Source organism: Acanthopagrus latus, chromosome 11 (genome assembly GCF_904848185.1).
Source record: "Acanthopagrus latus isolate v.2019 chromosome 11, fAcaLat1.1, whole genome shotgun sequence".
Taxonomy (NCBI): Eukaryota; Metazoa; Chordata; class Actinopteri; order Spariformes; family Sparidae; genus Acanthopagrus; species Acanthopagrus latus.
In genome coordinates this window covers 7740689-7762017 of record NC_051049.1, presented here as the reverse complement: position 1 = coordinate 7762017, position 21329 = coordinate 7740689, and the positions used below count along the sequence as shown (strand labels likewise).

Below are 21329 nucleotides of genomic sequence, written 5' to 3'. Positions count from 1 at the left end.
TCGGACACATTGTCTTGCCTATTACACTCTTGACTATTCTCTATTATAACACTATGTAATTGCATCTTCTTACTTATTGATTTATTTATTTATCTTTGATAGTCACACTAAAATGTTTCCTGTCGCTGTTATGTGCGATGTCCTTGAGTGCTTAGAATAATATTATTATTATTATTATTATTATTATTATTTCATTATTATTATTATTATTATTATTATTATTATTATTATTATTATTATTATTATTATTGTCTTAGATGGACTTCCCACGTGCTTGTAGACATTTCAACTGTCAGGTCAATATCGTCTGCATGTTGGTGTTAGATACTATGCTTCGTGCGGGGAAGTGTTGAGAAGCTGTCGCTGAAATCAAACACATCCAAACCACTCCAGAAATGCAAAAATATGTAACATTTGAACGCCCCAAGAAACCAAGCTGTTGTCCTTTTATTTTGAAAACCCGACCGGATATACTGTATATTATCCACCCCCGTGATCTTGACGGCGGTAACAAAAGCAAGTGTGCGCTCCTCGGTACCCACACACACACATCCAGCCGTGTTAATGATCAGCTGACCGCACAGAGGAGCTGCAATTAATTACTGCAAACTGAGTTTTATCTACAAACTTGTGAGCACATCACAGAACTCCTCTGAGGGGACCATGGGGGGTTTGGGGAAAGTCCTCTCCTCCACTCACAGGTCTCCAGTCCTGTGTGACTCCCCGGTGAAGTGGAGCGGACCGCGCGGGCTCCTGGCCGGACCTGTCTGCTGTGTCAGCGCGTGAAGCGAAAGCGATGCTCGCGGCTGTGAACTGAACTATGGGCGCGCACATCCTGGAGTCCAACTCCAGCGGCAACTTGACCCCCGCGGTGTCCGAGGCTGGGACCGTCCTCCCGGGCTACCTGGCGGTGATCCTGTCGGTGCTCATGGTGACTCTGGTCGTCGTGGTGGTGGCCGGGAACGCGCTGGTCATCATGGCTTTTATTGTGGATAAAACCCTGAGAAATCAAAGCAACTACTTCTTCCTCAACCTTGCCATATCTGATTTTCTCGTCGGTGAGTCCTGTGCCTCCTCCTCCTCCTTTTCTTCTCCTTCTTCATCTTCTACTCCTTCTTCTTTATCTCTCTGTCTGCTCGGTCAATGCGCTCAAATTTGGCCCTTTTTCTTTTGTTCCTTCCTGTGAATGAAAACCCACTAGAAGCCTGTTTGCGCACGCCCCCCACACATTGTGATCTCCCCACATAATCATTTTAGTCGCTCACTTCTGTGAAATTGGCGAGTTCATGACACCTGATGTATCCGTGCGTTACGTTTCCACGGAGTATTGTGCAAAAAAAACCAACAACAACAAAAAAACCGTGCTGCATCCCTGTATTTTACTCCTAAAAAGGGCATTCCCGACCTCTCAGTGCGCAGCAGATGCATTACACCCTCCAGTGTTGGCTGCTTTTGTTCCTTAGAATCTGTTTCACTTGATCTCTGCAGGGGTCTGTGTTAATGGCAAGCTCTAACCAGTCATTTGGTTGTCGCATGTAATGGCTCTCACATGTCAGGAGGTCTGGAGAGCTGACTGAATCATCAAGCCGTGTGTGTGTGTGTGTGTGTGTGTGTGTGTGTGTGTGTCTTCCAGGTGCCTTCTGCATCCCGGCGTACATCCCGTACAACCTGACAGGCAGGTGGATGCTGGGTAAGGGTCTCTGCAAGGTGTGGCTGGTGATGGACTACCTGCTCTGCACCGCCTCAGTCTTCAACATTGTCCTCATTAGTTATGACCGCTTCCTGTCAGTCACGAGAGCAGTAAGTACTGGGCTGCGGAGGTGCTCATTATCTCTCTCTCTCACACACACACACACACACACACACACACACACACACACACACACCTGACACACTACTACAGGCAATTCTAAAATGTGCCACTCTCTGGATCAGTTTGCTGCGCAGTGGAAGTCACACACACACTCTTCACAGAACAAAGCCAGAGTGGATTTAATCTATAAATTTGTCCGGTCAGTTTATGTCATCTGGCTCATTTGGAAGATAAACGTTTTGTTTTTTTTTTCTTATGCAAACAGCAGCAGGCAGCTCAGCAGTCTGTGCGGTGGATTAATATTCAGTTTAAAGGAGCTCTGAAAGATTATTTCAGACAAATCAGAAGGAGTACAGTCTGTCCTCTGTCGCTCTGGAGGAGCCTCCCAAAATCTGACCAAACAAACAAAAAAAAAAAAGGTAAACCTGATGATGTCTTGTACTTCTTTCACACTGGTCGTATGAAACACTTAAAGCCGCCAACATCTGGCTTTTGTGTGCAGTGTGAATATAAATTATCGAGTTTTACCCCCAAGGTCAGTTAACCCTGCAGCAGTATTTATCTCGGCTGTGATGTGAACATGAGACCCGGTGCATGGGCCGATTTTTCTCTCTCCTTGTGTTGAAGTTAAAGGGGCAGTATGTCGTTTTTTGGGGGGAAGAAATTCAAACTCAGAATTCTTATATTTACAACATTAATGAGGTAATAAGACAAAACAAATATTTTTTTCACAACTGAATAAATAAGCTGTTCTCAGGAAAACAAGATCCCCAGAACACTGTCTGAAGGTGGCAGGGTCCGCCACTTACAAACAAAGTAACGACTGAATGATGAAACTGTGTTGTTCTTAAAGGTTCTGCTGATTTTCCAACATGTTTGTGATGCAAACGAGACACACCAGACAGACAGGCAAATTCCTCCACTGGCAACGTAGACCGAGTTAACGACTGATTATCTGCAGATTTCAGTTTAAAAGTGATAGTAGTGATATCATCAGGGTCATCTCAGCCTGTGATTGGCTCACATGTTGGTTGGTAGGAGGCATGGACAGTCGCATGAAACGTGCTACTGTGCTGCACTGTGGGAAACGGAGGATCTCGGACAGGACTTTTTCACTTGGAGAGCCGGAACTGAAACTGATGGTGGAAAAATGATGTGGCAAAAGCAAACACCTGTTGGATTGTGCTGGTATGTTCTGATGCATGTTAGCAGAATCTCTTGACTTACTGTGGAAAAAAGTTTAACAAATAATTAAAAAAAAAAAAAAAATTGTGCTATAATTTTCTGTAAGGCCAAATTGAACCCCAATGTTGGGGCCACGCTTAGGGCAACCCTGATCTAGGATCTTTCAACTCTTAAAGAGGAAGATTTCCCTAATTTACGATGGAAAACAAGGGAGTCGTCTGCTTTTGTAACGACCTCTCGGGACTCTTGGCCAGAAGTGGCTCTATTTCCTCATTTACTGACTCGGAGGAGAAGTGGATTGGTTTGAGTTGCTCTTTAACCACAATCACATTACCGACATCATTTTCTCACAGTGACATACAGCTGCTGCAACCCCTGAGAGATATTCAGTGTGGTTTTTTTTTAACGGCAAAGATCAAGCACAACAACAATAAAAGGGAGAATGGTAAAAAAAAAATAAAATAAAAAATAAAAATGGAGCCCCGCTAAATGAGAGACACGAAAACGGAATGAGCACAAAGAGAGTGAGCGATGGGCGATGGCGAGGGCGGAGTGGATGTGGAGAAACCAGATGTCTCTTTCACACTCTTGTGTTGAATCAGTGAATGTGGCTCTCAGCCCAACATTCCCCTTCACTCTCTCTTTTTGGCTTCAGTGACACACACCGAGGACTCAGGGCCTCATGAGTGGGTTTTATTCACAGCATCTCTCCGCGGCTCTGCGACAGCACAATACAAACCGGGCTTCATTGGAACGTGGCGCTCAGCAAAAGCAAGTGCGGTCGTCAGCCTGTTTGTCTGCGCGCAGCTGTGATGGTTTGAAATGTAACAAACGGTGTCATTATGCATCGCTGTGACTCACACTCGCTCTTTTTTTTTTTTTCTTTTTCTTTTTCTTTCGACACAGGTTAAATACAGAGCGCAGCGAAACATGACCCGCCAGGCTGTGCTCAAGATGGTGGCGGTGTGGGTGCTGGCCTTCCTCCTCTACGGCCCCGCCATCATCTTCTGGGAGACCATCGTCGGCAAGAGCATCGTCCCGGCTCACGAGTGCTACGCCGAGTTTTACTTCACCTGGTACTTCCTGCTCTGTGCTTCTACCTTCGAGTTCTTCACCCCGTTCGTGTCCGTGGCCTTCTTCAACCTCAGCATTTACCTGAACATCCATCGCCGGAACAAGAGCGGAGGCACCTGCGCCGACGACGAACCCAAAGTGCAAAAGATCAGTAAGAAGCACAAAGACGGAGGAGGCTGGTCCGTGTTTTTTGTCAAGACTCGGAAGGTGTCGTCCAGCGAGCCGACGGCTATCTCTGCAGTTATCGAGGACGACGATGTCCTGTCCCCGTCCTTCAGTGACGACCCTAACACCAGTCAGGTGTTCACGCAGAGGGAGAAGTTCTCTCCCAACAGAAAAAACTCCAGGCTGTTTCAGCACACGGCCTCCTGCACGGCGCCCGGCCGGAGGACACAGGGGTCTCGTCTTTCACGAGACAAAAAGATTGCCAAATCTTTAGCTATCATCGTCTGCATTTTTGGGATTTGCTGGGCTCCTTACACCCTCCTGATGATCATTCGTGCCGCCTGTAGTGGTACGTGCGTGCCGAACTACTGGTACGAGATCACGTTCTGGCTCCTGTGGCTGAACTCCGCCATCAATCCGTTCTTGTACCCTCTGTGCCACAGCAGTTTCCGAAGGGCTTTCTCAAAGATCCTGTGTCCTAAAAGACAATCAGTCCAGCCTCAGATTGAGGCTCAGTCTTGTTAGATGAACTTACTTGCACTTCTGTGCTTTATGAATGCAGTAACCGTTGCTGGTCAAACACTGTAAAAAAAAAAAAAAAATCCATACATAGTTCTTCCATCCAGAAAAAACACCAACTCATTTTGTCAAAGAATATGTGACAGCAATATGGTAACTTGTACAGTAGTCATGAGGAATGTGCAAGAAAAAAAACCCTGCAGTTATACTTAATGACCGGGTAAAGCAATGGACTCTCGCGGCACCTTTAAAAAGCCGATACAGTTGCCCTTTGATTCAAGAGCCAATGTCAGATTTATTTCTGACTGGTGTACAGCTTCATTTAAAAAATGTACGCTAACCTCTGCAGACAATCTGTTATGTAGGACGGGAGGGAGTGGAGTGGTTTACGCTCTCTCACCTCTCACTTCTTTATGTGCTGAAGGCTGCGAAATGATGACTTACGCAGCCAGACAGAATTAGATTACCGTCATTTAGACTGAGATATAATGCAAGAACTACAGTGAAGCCCACCGAGTCGTGAAGTGAAGAAGGCGACATCCATTTTATCACCGAGCCGGTGTGGCGAGAAAAGGCTAAGGCTCTTTTATGGTTTTATAATCTCTCTGCACTGGGAACCTTTTTTTTTACTTTTGAGTTTTGAATGCTGTTAATTTGACAGAAGGCCATTTCTCTATGTCTTCAAAAAAAAAAAAAAAAGATACAGATTCAAGCATTTCATCATGCAGCAATACAGGAGGACAAATGTGAAACCCTCGAAGTTCAAAGGACCTGGAAAGAAGATTATAACCTGAGCTTGTTTACGGACTAATGAGTGAACTTACGTCACCCTGATGTTTTGTTTCATTTTATCTAATAGTGGGCTACAGGCAGGGGGGATAAGCTCTTACCTGCCAACACTGAATCTGCACTTAATTTTAAAAAGGTGTCCTTGTTGATGTTACAAATGTACAGCACTATAAAATGAGAGAAGCATTAAAACTTTTGTACAAATATATCTATGCCAAGCTAGATGGTTGTGTTCTTTAAGTGCAGTATTTATTCAAAGACTTGACTGGTTTATACCACCCAAACTACTGGACTCCTTTGTATGTTGGCTATGAATGTATGTCGGTGTCAGTGGCCAAAGAAAGAATAAAAGGAAAAACTGCCTACAGGCTCCGTAACTGTACATGTTATTGGTAAAATTTGGAACAAATGAAGTGTCGAACGAATAGTTTCACATTTTGGGAAGTGCTCCTGTTTACTTTCTTGCCGAGAGTTCGATGAGAAGATTGATACCTCACTCATGGGTATCAACAATATGAAGCTACAGCTAACAATTAGCCTAGCTTAGCATACAGGCTGGTAAAAGAGGGCAACTGCTAGCTTTGCTTTGTCAAAATCTGACAAACATGACCTCTGAAGCTGTTTTCACAGAAGGAGAGGCGGGGAAAGTAGATAGAAAGCACAGAGAAGAACCAACTGTGAGTTATAAATGTTTCAACATGAGCAAATAATTTGTGCGTATCCAGATGTTTCAAAACTTCTCGAGGAGACTGGAGTCAAAATAACAGAACGAACCAAAGTTTTTGGTGCGTTCTGATTTGAGTCAGAGGCTGAGTTGAACATACTATAAAATTGCTAAAATGAATGTCGGCAATGTACGTATTTGCAAACCATGTATATGTAGCACCTTATTTTTGTTTAACATGTATATTGTAACAACTCTGTGCTTATGCATTAGTTAAGTTCAGGCACAGAAACCACTTGGTTAAGGTTAGAAAAAGGCTTAAAATATCCGCTTTTGTAGCCCTAAACTCGATGCGACTAAACAGGTAAACATCTCTATTTTGGCACCACAAACACAGGTGATTTTAAAGTCTCCTTAAAAATATCTACAGGTTTCTCACTTACAAATATTGAAATTGAGTCTTTAGCAGCGGTCCCCACCCCCTTGTCCACCTCTGGATGTGAAAGTCAGGTCATAAACATGTAATGTGAATGTGAAATGTGTTCTTGAAATGTTGATATGGTATGTAGCTGATGACACGTACAAATATAATTGTGTCAGTGGTTTGCAGAAATGCTAGCTGCCAACATTTTTATCCTGACGACTGGGCTGGAACATAAACACACATTCCCACACATATGGTGATCCGTGTTTCAGTGGGTGTGTTGGCTGTTAAACAGTCCAGAGGTTAAATCTGAATGTTTCCTGATTGTCTTTAAGTGGTTTGTGACAGGTCAAAGGTTCATAGTCATTTCTGGATCCTCCGATAAGACGAGACTGAGATGAGCAGGTTCAAGAGTGAGTGGGTGGAGAGAAATGATGATTGTGAATGGATATCGTCTGTGTAGGATAAACGCCCTCGAGTAATTTCGGCAAATTACTATCGAAAAACACATCAATTATGAAGGAATATTGCCGTTGCTTTAAAAAGAAGTTGTTCTTGAGCCGGGGTGCTTGACAAAAGACTTGAAACTGCAGTGAAAAAGAGGAGTTCTTCTGTTGAAGAATGCTGTCAAGCTTTTATTATCTGATAACAAGTACAAGATAAGTGTAAGGCGTGACAGAACTGCAGAGCTTTGACCTTTGTTACATATTTCCAGCTGAGATGAACGGAGACCAAATATGTCCGGAAGAGCATCCTGAGGGATTTAAGACTGCGGGGAAACAACAGTGTCTCTCTGCCCTGTGGGAATTTATGTGGGAAGTTGTACTTGAGAGCAAAAACAGACACTTGTTGAGGAGATTGTTGAACCACGGGAGACGTGGTGTTGAGAGAAAAGTCATACCGACCGGATGATGACGGCTTTTATTTTCCCTGCATACTTAAACATTATGTCCTCGAAGTGGAGCAAAGTTATTCATCTTCCAACAGGAACAGCAATATAAGGTATGCAGTGCGTAAATTGTTTGGATGGCAAGTTCATCAGTTCAGGAACAGGTCCAGAAGATCAGTATCGTCAAAGCATTTATTTCTTTCTGTCTATTAATAGTCAGAAACATCTTAATTAAACTTTGAAACAGCTCCCATCGTCAGATTTTCCATCTCCAGTTCTGACTGTGAATACGACACATTAAGTGGCTCTAAATGATTTCGTTCTCTTAAAGGAGGCTTGTTCTATATGTCCTTTTACATTTAAAAGACTTGGAAAGTTAAAGAGGTAAATGTGTTTTTAGAGCATTAAAGCATGTAAACCTGTTCTAGTAGCGACCCAAAATAACATTATGCACCTGAGAGTGATGGAAATGCTAATGGAACCTGGGAGTAATGGAAAAATGGTAATCATGCAAAAACCATGTTAAATACAGTTGCTTCAAAGAGAGACAGAAACAAAGGAAGGCTGAGCTCTGTGGGCTCGTGTGACCACCGGCCACCACTTAGAAAACTGTAAACATCTTTAGTGGGGATGTGTCAAACAAAAAAACACCCACAGTTTTTTGTCATTTAAGCTGGCGAGACCCCTCGAGGATAAATAGATTTGTGTGGTGGCGTTATTCTTCCACTGACCCCATTCAGTGATATTGGTTTAAAAGCAGCTGTTCCTGTAGGCGTGTGTGCGCAGCTTGTGTCTGCAAAACCACAGCCGAAAAAGTGGAAATGCTCTCCCTAAACAGTCCGCGAAAATTGTGAGACACAACAGTCATGTGCACTCCTCAAAATCCATCTGTTAAGGACGGAAATAGACCTCTGAGTCGAGGAGTACAAGTGGCTGTCCCCCCCTCCCCCTCCTCCTCTCTCTCCAAACGGGTGACAAAGTCAATTTGGAGGCATTTCTTAAAAGGTCAGCTGAGGATGAGATGAATAGTCTGTGGTTTAGGTGACCTGTGCAGAGGCGCAGGTGGACGTGCAAATAGAAAACAAATTGCTCAATGCGGCATTGGCATTGTTTCTGCGCGCTGTGGGAGACCTAAGAACCGATATTCACATGCTTTCAAAACGAAATTTGGGGGCGGTTCACATCCTCCGGGGGTTCACGTTCAGATTGCTCTGGGACGCAAATACGGTGACAGCAATATAATTGTTACCGAGGCAAAATATCTGGCGAACGCGAAAAAAAAAAAAAAAAATCTAATGAGATACTCGAGCAGGGGAGAGTGAACGCGCAGCGCTCGGACGAGTGTTGGGCAGAGATTCACATGCAGGACAACAAGACAACATGTGTTTGGAAGGAGATAAGCTGCACCCAGACACAAGGGATTTGGAGCAAACAAAATAAATATGACCCTCGTGGATATTTCAGTGGGGATGCCTTTGAAAGCATTGTGTGGCTTTTCTTTTCTTCGTGACTGTATTGCTGTGCTGTAAAATAGCACCAGTCACTGTCAATGAGCTGTCTTGGAAAGATTCAGCAGTGTATTAGAGGATGATTAAGGTTTGCCAAAGAGAGTGAAAAAAGGGATCAGGATACGAGCAACACGAGAGCATTTATTTCCCACCGTACGCCGCATCGCACCAGAGCCTGCAGGAGTTGGAAACAGAAACACATCCTGACGGCGCGATCGACTCCTGAGCGTTCACACGGCGTGGAAAATGGTTCTCAAGTGGGCGTAGTTTCTACATCCTCACACGCAGTGAATGTATAAAAACCACTTCCTGTTGCTCACTCGCATTTAGGTCAATGTAAAAAAGCAATCACAGACTTCTCCTCCAGAGTTCTTAATCAACCCTTGTGCCCTAAATGTGCTAATTGCCTGAAGAGAAATACTCCACAGGATACTCTTACCACAAGAGGTCAATCAAACATGAGTTTGTGCATCATTCATTTCCGTGTTTCCGTTTTAAAGCACTTGGTTGCTGCCAGTGTTTCAGCGTCTTGAACTAAACTTTGTAGGTCAGGACTTGGGGAAACTGTAGGATGTCGTTTCCCCATACTCAACTTTTCAGCGAGGCGCTTATCATTTACGACTTTGAGTGAACTTGCACTCTAACGTTTTTGTTTACCAGCTGCAGGGTTTGTGCTCATCTGCTCTTATTAGTGTGGCGGACGGTGTCAGGCTGACGGACAGCCAGCGAGGGGACGCCGACAGGAAGCAGGCCACTCGTCTCTCCTCTGACACGGGCAGGCAGTTTCAGGGAAAACTTTTTTTTTTTTCCAAGTATATTTTTTTGGCCTTTATTTGGCTTTATTGACAGAACAGCTGAAGATATGACAGGAAACAGGATGAGAGAGAGAGAGAGAGAGGGGGAGTGAGGTCGTGGAACTCAGTTGGCATTTTATGACGACTGTCAACAAAAACTGATTTGTGCTCTGTCCGTCCGTCTGTTAGCTGTTTGCATAAATTATAAGCTGACATCATGCTGTATTGAGGAAGACTTGAAACTAAACAACTGAGACCATAAACTCACCAGGAAACTGTTTACTGAGGTAACAGATCAAGCGAGAAGTGGGATCACTTTCCCATGAGCTTAAAAACACTTTGCTCCTGCAACCAGTGGAGTCGCCCCCTGCTGGCCATTAGAAAGAATGCAGGTGTAAGGCTCTTCTGGATTGGCTTCATTTTTTTTGTTTTTTTGTTTTTCAGATTGTAAACAGTCAGTGTTGTGCACCAGAAGGTAGCACCAGAAGGAAAAGTAAGCAGGATTCATCCTCTTAGCGCCATGACTCTCCCAGTACAAACACTATCCAATATTCATTGTGTTGTTTCAGCCTTGACCAAAGCCAAAGCAACAGAACAGCATCGCCGTCTCTGGAGCCGCGCTGCTAGTGTGGCCAATATAAACTTTAGAGCAGTAGTAGTATCTGTCAGAGAGAGGAAAGACCTTTTCTGACCTTCAGTTTAGATGCATATTGATTGTTCCTCGTATGTAACTTAAATATTTCCACTACGATGACCTTTCCTGGTGATTTAATTTAATGTATTGCACCAGGGAAGCATTGTCTGCAGCAGAATAAATTCTATCAGAGCTGGGAAAAAAAAGTCACATTTTGGCTTTTTGCACACACTTCAATTGTACAACCTTTAAAGAGACTAGTGGGGTACTAAATGTTCCTGGCACTGAAATGTTATAATGAATCAGTGTTACTTGTTGTCTGCGCCAACTACTGTTCCAAATAAAGGATGATGGAAGGCACTGAAAAATGCAGTACAAAGAATCAAAGGTACAACTGAAATAACCACAAATACCTCGACTGTTTCTTTCTTTCTTTCTTTCTTTTTTTTTTTTTACATCCTTTTATTTATCCTCAAAATGTCATGTTTCCTTTCAGCGGCATTCAAATTATACAGTTTCATCCATGCAGTTTGGTGGCTGAGTGCTCAAAAGAAACACACGAAAGCAAAAGTTTCTTGTCAGACGAACGGTTCAAATCATTTAGACGACATCGCCCGTCGAATTGTTTTTTTTTGTAAAGGTCAAAACAACTAAGTTTTTCTCTAAGCTGTACCTCGGTTCACCGAGACAACGCCACCTTCAACATTATTACAGGTTCCTTAAAAAAATGAGTTTTTTCCACCCCCGCGTTATCTCCATCAGAGTTTGCAACACCAGAGGATTTGCACTTAATTGAAAGTCAGTTTTCAAGTGAGGGGAAAATTTTACGCTCTTAACGCTCTCTCTGTTCTCGGTCTCACAGAGATCCTAATCACTAAACATCCAGGGCCACAGATACAGGGATAATAAAATAATGAGTACGATCCGGTTGCCAAGCAGTGGATGTGACAAACAAAGCCCGACAATTTAATATCGCTGCTGATGACTGAGTCATTAATATTGTATTTTTCTTTCAGTCTGCCCATTCAAGACAAACAATAACACAGGAGAGAACAAACTGTTCTTCCGTGCTGTTGATTGGCTTTATGTTGTTGCTTTCAATTCAACCCAAAAAACACTGTTTTGACATCCTGATCTGGCAACCTGTTGCGGTGCAGATTGAGTGTATGAGCGCACGTCCTTCTGTTCCTCTCGACTGCTGCCTCGGCCGTATGTGACACCAGCAGGAAGGAGTCTGCAATCACACAGACACGACGAGAGCTAAAGGCGCTGTGTGTCAGAAATTCATGTAAAAACTTCCAGAATTTATTTTTAATCATCAGCATAATATGAAGGACAGGATTATGAGAGATCGCTACAGAAGTTAGCATGCTAATCATCATTAGCTTTGGCCCGTCGTGTCTCATAATACAACTTTGTATCATCTCAAGAGAAAACTGTAGAGAGACGTACATTCACTTAATGAATACATGTGTTTCAGCTTCCGGTGGTTACTCGACATATCGCTGTGCTATTTCAACCATACATTGGTTTAAATAAAAAACCTCACTCTATATAAATTTGTTGACTGTTTGTTTTTAGTGTTTTTGACATCTTTGAGCATTTGAGATAATCACCGTAGGTGTTTTTAACTAGCAGCTTGGCTAGCTGGCTTCTTAAAGTGAAACTCTTGCCAAAATGCAACCTAGGCTTTTTTTTGTGAATGTATACAAGTCAAACCTTTGTGTAAAAGATCATTATGACGAAAGAGGCACTTTTAAGATTTACCGTATTTTCGTTATCGGGTTAAGCTCATTTTCTCAGTGCTACGGGCACTTTTACATTAGCATCAAAATCTCTATTTTTAAAACACTAAGAAGGCTCGACACAACATGAAACTTTGCTCGTAGTATCACCAGGGTCTCTACACATGAACACCAGCATTGAGAACATTGTTTGTGTACACAGAGTTCGCTAAAAAGAAGGTTTTTGAACAACTCACGTTAGCAGTAGCTTGTTCCGTTAGCCGTGTGACGTAACCTGGAGGGCAGTTAAGGTGGACACTGACAGTGTTGATGTGTTCTCTAAGTAAGGTGAAAGAAAGAAAGAAAGAAAGAAAGAAAGAAAGAAAGAAAGAAAGAAAGAAAGAAAGAAAACAATTTCTTCGCGTGACATTTTTAGTTTAAAAATAGACGATCTTACAGTGCTTCTCCTAATGACTTTAACTTTGAGCTCTTGCCTTCCATCGTGATGTTTCTGCCAACCTCTGTCCTCACTGTTAGTCACTCTGTGGTGTAATTTGAAAAGTGCAACATGAATGTATTATCATAATTACACTGTCAAGGTTCACCTGAAAAGTGGAGCAAAAAAAAAAAAAAAATCAACCTGAAGCTTTGGCAAGTCTTGTAATTACATTTCAGGATCAGCGTTATCACAAATGAGCCGCGTGTCATGAACTGTTACAACAAAAGCAACATATACATAGTCGTGATATAAGCAGCGTCACAGCCTGAGCAATAATAATCAAACATGACGGCGACTGTGGCTCATAAAAACTGTTTCAGTCAAGAAGAAACATCATGAGACAATAATCTTAAGAGCTTGGAATCATTTATCATGAACGTCTGGAACTAATGAAATTGTGAGATTTAAAACAAAACAACAAAAAAACAAAAAGATAAAGAAAGTATGGTGCCAGCTGAAACGCAGTCTTCCCTCTACAGAAATGAAAAAGAAACGTTTGGCATCACTTGAAACCAACCTGATGTTTTTGTGCCCTACATCGACGTGTCACATCGTGTCACTCACCTGTCAGCTGTCGCTTCACTCATGCTGTCGTGAGACCTTTTTTTTTTTTTTTTCCCGCGTCTCCATTTGTGATTACTTTTGACCTCGTTTTGTATGTTAATTCAGCCCACACACGAGCGATCAGCCAGACAAACAGCTCATCCAGATGAGTATACAGAAAAGTAATTTGCCTGGCATGAATACGCAGATGCAATCTTTGGTGGGGTTTTTTTTGTTTTTTTTTTCCCTCCTCTCAGCTCGACATCTGTCCCGAGATGTCAAACGCTGGGCTTGAGGACGTTGGCTGAACTTTCCTGTCCACTTTATATCTTTAAAGTCATTATTCGACTACTCATGTGTGTGAAACTGCCTTCTCTTCAACCCTGCTCGATCTTTCAGTTCCTCGGAGCGCTCTTGCGTGCTCACCTCATCGATTTGTTCTTCAGGCCCACGACTTTTTGTTTTCGCTTTCGCTGCACTCTCCGGGTGCGCTCACACTAGGTTCGTTTGACTAGTGTGAGCTCTAGCGTGGTACGCTTTCTAGGCAAGAAGAGTAAGTCAAGAAATCCAGGAATGTGAGAAGTCGGTCTATGATAAAAACAACACAGAAAAAAAGTTGGTAAAGTCACGCTCTCCATTGTGTTGCGACCGCGCTATGATGAGCAAAGAGGCCGTCCCCCACTGTCGATCTGTTTCTTTTAGCTTGTTAATTTTTAGGTTTCTGCCAGCTCCTGAGGGAAATGTGTTCATCTACAAAAACACTCCAGCTACAGTAAGTCAGTTATTCAGTTCTCAGCAGGTGGAGTACAGTGGCTTTGTGGAGCTTTTTCGCCGAGCAACTGCCTGCTGCTGAGGTGTGAAGGCTAATTGTCAGCCTGAGATGCTGCTGTAAGGCTTGTTTTGCATCATTAAAAAAAAAAAAAACGATAACTGGGATTAGTCTTTATTGAAGGCCGAATGAGTGTCAGCCGCAAAACGAATAATTTACTATAAATGAGCCCGATACCCAATTTAGATGTTTTTGAACACAGTCGTGCTGAAGCCTCTGGGGAGCAGCCATCCGGATAAGAGAGGAGGCAAAACTCGATGGACGCGGGCGACGTTTGCAGCCCTCATCCTGTCCCCTGCCCACAGAAAGTCTTCCGGAGACACCTTCACACACGTGCCCGCTGAATCCAGGCATCTGCAGGGATTTCATATCAGCCTCCAATTTAATTATGTATCACACAAACTAACTATGGCTTGTGGCTGGTTTCACTGACGGTCCCTCGACCTGGAGAGACACATCCGGCTCCCTCTCAAACACAACAAAAAGAGCATCCGGTCTCATACACCTGAGAGAGTGCGACACAAAACACTGTATTAGTCACACGCCTCAAGTTCTCCTGCCCTCCCACACACGACCCACTGTGACTGGAGCTTTTCTCTTTCGTGACGCGTCTCCTCCTGCGAGGTGACAAACCGAAAGCACGGCGCGTCGAGCACGAGCCAAGGCCTGCGGAGATAAAGTGAATTTCTGTTCTGGAGCTGTGTTGTAATTGAAATGAGGCAGCCAGCTGAGTGAACGGATGCTCCTCGCTGATAAAACATCTGCCGCCCCCACAAGCTCGGAAATGTGGAAGTCACAGCGCAGGTAGTCTTCGAAGGCAGGGGGGGAAAAAAACATGTCATACATGAAACAACCATTTCAAATAACCTGAAGAAGAAAATCACTATTCTTCACGGGGGCTGCTGTGATTCCTGAGCCAGCCAGTCGAAGCGCAGATGTTGATGTTGGACGTGTGCGCAAACAATTTGTCAGTAAAGAGTTTATTGCAGTATCGACGTGTGTTTATCCGTCACACGGCGGCACAAACATCAGGCCGAGGGTTTGAAATGACTGTGTGTCTCTCGTTTCCAAAGATTTACACTGGCGTGATTGTGTATTAGATCAGCCTACCATGTCTGGACGAGGGAGGCCGTTTGAAAAGCTGTCCGACCTTTTCCAATTTTAGAATATTCTGTTGAGATAATGTCGTCCATCTTCCCGCTCGCAGAGAGGACTTTTTTTTTTTTTTTCACATTCTGGTTTTTAAAGGTCTGAACTTCACTCCTTCATCTGTGATCTATAGTGTCATCAGGACAACGCAGCATAACCAGCAAAAACATGGGCTGGGAAAAACTTAAAGTGCCTGAAAAGAATTCCAAAACACTGGAACAGGGAAAAGCCTGTCCAGGAAAGTCTCTGGAAGCTCCAGGATTCCAAACCGATTTGAAAAGCTGAAACCTTAAGCTCAGCCTTCGCTGCGTATCGAGGCTGAGACGTCTTTTTGAATCACTTTTGGGTTCTCTGGGCTTCAACCGAAATCGTACAAGCTGTTTGGAGCCAATTTATACGTTTTGTCTTTTTATTTTGGTTGTTCTTTTTTGCCTTAAAGCTCCAGAACTTTTCTTTCTTTTTATGGTGGACCACAAAATTTCACCTGACTCTCTGTCGGCATGGTGATGAGCAGATTTTCATTTCGGGGTGAACTAATCTTGTGTTATTTGTAAGAAAAAGGTCATCAAAACTATAAGGAGCAGCATCTAGACGCTCACTGCTGTTTAGTTTACTCTGTTGCTATCTTTAGCTGTAGCGACAAGCTGCCATTAGCAGGTAGCTCATTTAGCAGTGGAGCTAAGTGGCCCTATTAGCTAACTGGAGTCTGTCTGCACCGTAACTGAGTGCTGTAGAGTTGCGCAGCTCAAGGATTAAAATGTTTGATTATTACTCCATTGAAATGCAATCAAAGTTCCTATGTGTCTTGCCTACCAGATTATGACAGTTATTATTGAGAGCTGACAGGGAAAAGAACAGAATTGAGCGTTTCTAACTGCACTCGGTAATCGACTCGTCAGGGCCTCCCCACAACAGGAAGCTGCTGCAGGAGAGTGGTGAGCTGTGTTCACTTTTCAATAGAAATCCAGCAAAGCTAGCAGATGTTTGATGCCTCGACCTATGTGCTGGGACCCTATTTGTACTGCTGCTGAAGTTTGGTGCTGTTCTGAGCATTATTTGTGGAGATGAGTGGCTTTCTGACGGCAGTGTCTTGGTTGGAGTCATAGACTGCAGTGTGTTGTTATCGTTTGATCTTTTCTGAGGTTGCTAAAACTACATAAGCTAGCGGTTGGAAAATTTGATCTCTCGGGGGGGGTTTAAGGTTTTGTGTACATTACGTTTAGTCAGGGTTGCTGACTTCCCTCCTCACTCTCTGAGTCAATAAAATCACAGATCTGGGTTTGAACATGTTGTTATTGGTGACACTTGGGATAAAGGATAAATATGTTTTACCAACACAAACCGTTCTCCACCTCGCTTCACGACAAATCTTTGTATCTCCTCACCTGTTGTTGCAGAAGAACATCTATTATATTTGTCTAATTTAGTAGAGGTGATGCCTTTGTAGGTGAACTGTCATATTAAAAATGAAATTTAAAAAAATAAAATTAAAAATTGTATCACCCTTTCATCAGATCAGACCTGTTTGGTGATTTTGAATCACCTGCCACAGAGAGGAAATATCAAGCTCCTCTCTATAATAGTAACAGACTATTTCTGCAAATATTTAATCTGTCTTTCTTTTATCACAGATCTCCACCTCCACACCGATTCCCCCGCGCAATCAGTGATACTCCTCGACAGCACTGAGGTTTATAAGGCTGTGGCTGTCTGTGCTAACATCCAGGCAAGTTAAGAGGCCACGTTAAGGTGAATTCACTGGGTAAATTACCATTATTACACACAAAACAAATAACTAGGTCCCAACTAAATTGGTTTGTTACTCAGAGGGAACATCGGATATGGAGCACAAGCTCGATGTCTATGATAAAAATCAGGCCTGATCAAAGTGGAGGCAATCTGCCTCCTCATATCCTCCTGCGGTCTGCGGCATCTTATCGCATCAAGATCTGCACGAAGGTTTGCCACAGAAATGTAATCCGCAATGCACACAAGTGTATTTTATTCTTTTCAACCGCTCCCCTGCCCTCAGCAAACTGCTGATGCGGGGCTGATATATGATATATGAAACGCAAGTTGCTCAACATTGCAGCAGTGTTCACATCGGTGGTGGTGTTAGCCTGCAGGGAGTGAATCATTTAACTTACTCTCTAACAGAGAAGGCGTACAAGCATTCAATAAAGGGAACAACAATGAAACAGACCTTGTACAAATGCCTTTAATTAAGTCACCTCAGCACGAGACTGAGCTCTTAAACCCATAAGGTACCACAGCAGCATTCATTAAAACAAAAAGCCAATGCAGAAAGTGTCTCTAACTCATGAGTGAAAAAAAACCGAGGGCGTCAGATTCCTCGAGACTCTTCACCTTGATCAATAATAACGAAGCCAATTATTGTCAGCTCTCTGTGTCATGGAAAAACGAGCCTGTTTAAAGTTTAATAAACAGCTATCCTAAAGTGAAAATCATTATGTGTAACACCAAACTCAACCGTATGTCTCCACAGGGGATCACATTAATCAGCAGCAGCACTATGAATGTCAGACACAAGAGTCTAATCACCTCTGCTCAGGAGAGGCGCCTGCCTCAAACACTACTCAGCAGATTTCAGTGACTCTTCCTGAGAGGTTCAGCTGTGGGCCGATATGGATCGGATAGTCTTGGGTGTGGACAGCGCCACCATGTGGTCACGCATCATAGAAATCACTTTTACTCATCTGCTAAAAACCTTTAATGTTTCTCTTTTAAATACTTCATAAAAACATCTGAAACCGTATCATAATATATGTGGATCATCCCATATGTTTTTGGTACTCCATGCTGTTTTTCTCATAACTACTGAATTCACATTCACGGCCTCTTCGCCGTACGATGCCGTAATTCCTTAAAGGAGCAACATGTAAGATAAAACCAGAGTTTGAGAGAGCAACATTTAAAAAATGAGACGACGGCATTGATGTTAAAGCCTAAGATGTTTTTTGGACTGTTTTGCAGCGATGTCTTCTGGAGTTAGCATGCTAACCACCAGTCCTGTCTAGTAACACCACTTTGTACCACAAAAGCGGATACTTCAATCTCCATGTAAGAGCAGATGTTTACAATTTGGTCTTACAAGTAAACAAAAGAAACTGAGGTAATTTTACACGTAATTTTCCTAAATAATAGGGAAAAATACAACTGCACACCTTCTGAAGTCAAATCTCTCTCTTTTACCGAACAAGGAAGAGCGTAATCATCCGCTTGTTGTAAAACACACTTCATCAACAAAGTAAAGCTCCCAAAAACAGCCTGGGTTTGTATTTCCACCTGTGGTTGCCATATCAATGCCAATCAATTTTTTTTTATCTTACAGCAAACTACTTAGAAAGAAGGATGAATGTAACCTTCTGTGCGAGAATACATTGTGGAGGCTAAGTTGGCACAGTGCTGAAAAAAAATCTCTTTACCATATACTGACACTGCAAATATTACAAATGGCAGCATGTAAACAGACCTGGAGTGGCTTTTACCGTCTCTGTTTTGACACTGTAATGTGTTGGGAACTCAGACACTGCAGCAGTACTTTCCGCACCTTGCATGAGAAAAGGAAAGTAGGTAAATAAAACAGAAAGTGGCAGATTGATCGGCCGCCTGTCGATGGCAGGAAAACTTGGCAGGACAGAAAACACGGCAGGTGCTTGTGTGGCCAAAGATTGTCTAATTATGGAGAGCAAAAAGAATGCCACAAGAATACGTTGTCTGCCTTTTAGTGAGAAATGACATTTTCCACAATGCTGGACTGTTTCTTTTAGGCACCGCATGCATCAGTGTGATGAAGGTGCGCTGCATCTGTTTCACCCCGGCACCATCATGTAAGCTCTCACAGTCGAACAAATGCATTTCTTTTTAGGCGCTGACTTTGTTCCCATCTTAACCAATTTTGAGGTGAGTAATGGAAAAAAATCTGAAATGAGCTCTCCCAGCTTCCCCTTCGTGAACGTGCAAACCCCTCGTTCTCTCTGCCATCATGTGCCTTAAATTTAAATGTCAAGGATTTCAAAGAAAGGCAAACAGCCTAAACAAAACCTGTCAGTTTCGACGACGGCAATATTTTTATCCTCCGCAGAGAGCCTTATCCACTGCCCTCCACTTCACACACCTTGAAAATAACAACACCGACAGCAGAATTGCGTTTGTTGATTTAAACTCTGGGCTCGAGTACCACGCTCTCCTCACAAACAGATCCCAGACAGTTTGGAGTGGCGGTCACACCTCCTCCAGTCTGGAGCCCCCCAGGGCTGCGTGCTCAGCCCCCTCCTGTCGCTTTGTACACCCACGACTGCCATCGCAAACGTGGGGGGAGAACTCTGTCGTGAAGTTTAGGGTAGTTTTCTAGTTTTCTAAAACAATATCAGCCACAGCAGCAGCCTGGATACAGGTATGAAGGAAGTGTAATCACTTTTTCCTACATGCACAGAGAAAAATATAGGAAATGCTAAAGCGTAACAGCTAAGGCATGACAGAAGCCCTCAACCTCCACGGGTCAAAGCAACTATTTCCTCCATTTATATTTGTTTTCTTGAGGTTCATGAGCCAACAATAAGAATATTTCAGTAATTACAATATACTGCAGCAGGTTTCTAGTCACTCTCGCTCTCTCGAGGCAGCATAAACCAGCTTTTAGATGACGCACAATAACGTTGTCGTTGGCTAAACAGAGAGGTGATGAGACGATCGTTACAGACTCTTCTCATTAACAGAGCAAACACAACCCCATTTGAAGGCAGCAAATGACTGTCATGTATATAAATTGTAGTTTGGCACATGGAGGCGCTGATATCAACCGATGTTAGAACAAGATTTACAAGAGACACAGGACAGCAGCACCAGACACTGTGTTGGGTTTTTTTTTGTTTTAATGAAACATGAACATTTGCAGCAGAACTTGGATATTTAAATTAAAAAACATACTGCAAATACAGGGCAAAGTACACTAAATAAATATATTGCATTTTTACAGTATATATATATATATATATATACACACACACAACATGATCTAAATAAAAATAGGTCTTTCCTTTAAGCTGCAAACACTCTGAGGTTATTTATATCACTGTTTCATAGAATATAAAAAGTTATGTCCGTCTCGGCACGTTTTCCTCAGATGTTTCCGCATAAATAACATGGAAGAGAGATGATTTTTCAGTGTCGGGGCACGTCTGGCTTTGAATCCGCTATCAAGCGCCGTCGCTTTTGTCCTCCACGAGGATGTCTACCACACCGTGAACCTGTGTGAGCTGCCTGCAGTTCAGCGAAGCCAGTAATTTCCTCGGCCCGGGCAGGGTGGGGACGAAGTGCTCGGTCAGAGACACGGAGGCGCGGCTGCCAATATCTCTGAGGGGGAGACAGGAAATGACAGTGGTAATCACACAAGATATACAGGGTAGTTAAAAAAAAAAAAGTGCACAACATGAAGTCTGATTTGCTTCCTCACCCATAATGAATTGTGTGAGCAGTCTGAAGGCCCAGTCCCTCCACGTGGAATTTGACCGCCTTCAGCACCTGTGGGAGTGGGTTAGTAAACGAGATCTCCACTGACATCTTCTCCCCGACCACGGCCTTCCCGATTGGCTGCGTGAGAGAAGAAAAACAAAGCAAAGGAATCAGATCCAAACACTGATTTTAATCTCCTTAGCAGTGCTATTTTCCGGCTGAATTGTCTGACTTACTTTTATGAAGAGGTCTGGGGTCCTGAGCCGGAAACTGAACTGAGTGGCCAGGACCTGCTGTGTCTCCTTGACTCTGCCGGACAGAGTCAGCATCAGGGCGGCCTGGTCTATCAGCTGGTCCTTGTAGTCTTTGTACTCCAGGGTCCACTCCAAAGCCTTTTCTGTGGACAGAGGATATGGGCAAATTTAAAAGTGTGTTTCATTTTTATCTTTGTCCCCTTCCTCGCTCACCGCACCGTACGATTAGAGAAGTTCTCTTTAAATAAATCGTCATCTTCAGTGTCAGTTTTCAGTTCAGACTGTTTTAACACTTTTAGCTTTAGGATTGTATCCACCACAATTGCTGAAGCAGTAGTTTGATGTTTTGGCTTGTAGGTTATTTCGCTGATATTCACAGTCTGAGAAATAAGGGTTCC

General features: G+C 43.2%; 2 protein-coding genes and 1 long non-coding RNA gene across 6 annotated transcripts in view; 2 read left to right on the top strand and 1 right to left on the bottom strand.

The window, feature by feature from the left end:
* Positions 1 to 238: 238 nt before the first annotated feature.
* LOC119028102 (histamine H3 receptor) lies at positions 239 to 5455 on the top strand. Its single transcript, XM_037113615.1, has 3 exons — positions 239 to 1058; positions 1634 to 1800; positions 3905 to 5455. Exons 1-3 carry the CDS (start codon positions 821 to 823, stop codon positions 4760 to 4762), a joined length of 1263 nt encoding a protein of 420 aa, XP_036969510.1. The 5' UTR covers positions 239 to 820; the 3' UTR covers positions 4763 to 5455.
* A 1931-nt stretch (positions 5456 to 7386) lies between these two features.
* Positions 7387 to 21329, top strand: part of LOC119029125 — a 17130-nt gene continuing 3187 nt past the window's right edge. The window contains exons 1-2 of the long non-coding RNA XR_005077903.1: positions 7387 to 7635; positions 16834 to 16951. This is a non-coding gene — a long non-coding RNA (uncharacterized LOC119029125). The remainder of the gene's footprint in view (positions 7636 to 16833; positions 16952 to 21329) is intronic.
* LOC119029124 (protein-glutamine gamma-glutamyltransferase K-like) overlaps positions 20086 to 21329 on the bottom strand; it is a 16596-nt gene continuing 15352 nt past the window's right edge. For all 4 annotated transcript variants that reach the window (XM_037115737.1, XM_037115738.1, XM_037115736.1 and 1 more), the window contains 3 exons: positions 20914 to 21074; positions 20679 to 20815; positions 20086 to 20578 (listed from right to left, as the gene is read on the bottom strand). In XM_037115737.1, the coding sequence (XP_036971632.1) occupies positions 20422 to 20578; positions 20679 to 20815; positions 20914 to 21074 (455 nt within the window). In that variant the 3' untranslated portion in view covers positions 20086 to 20421. The remainder of the gene's footprint in view (positions 20579 to 20678; positions 20816 to 20913; positions 21075 to 21329) is intronic.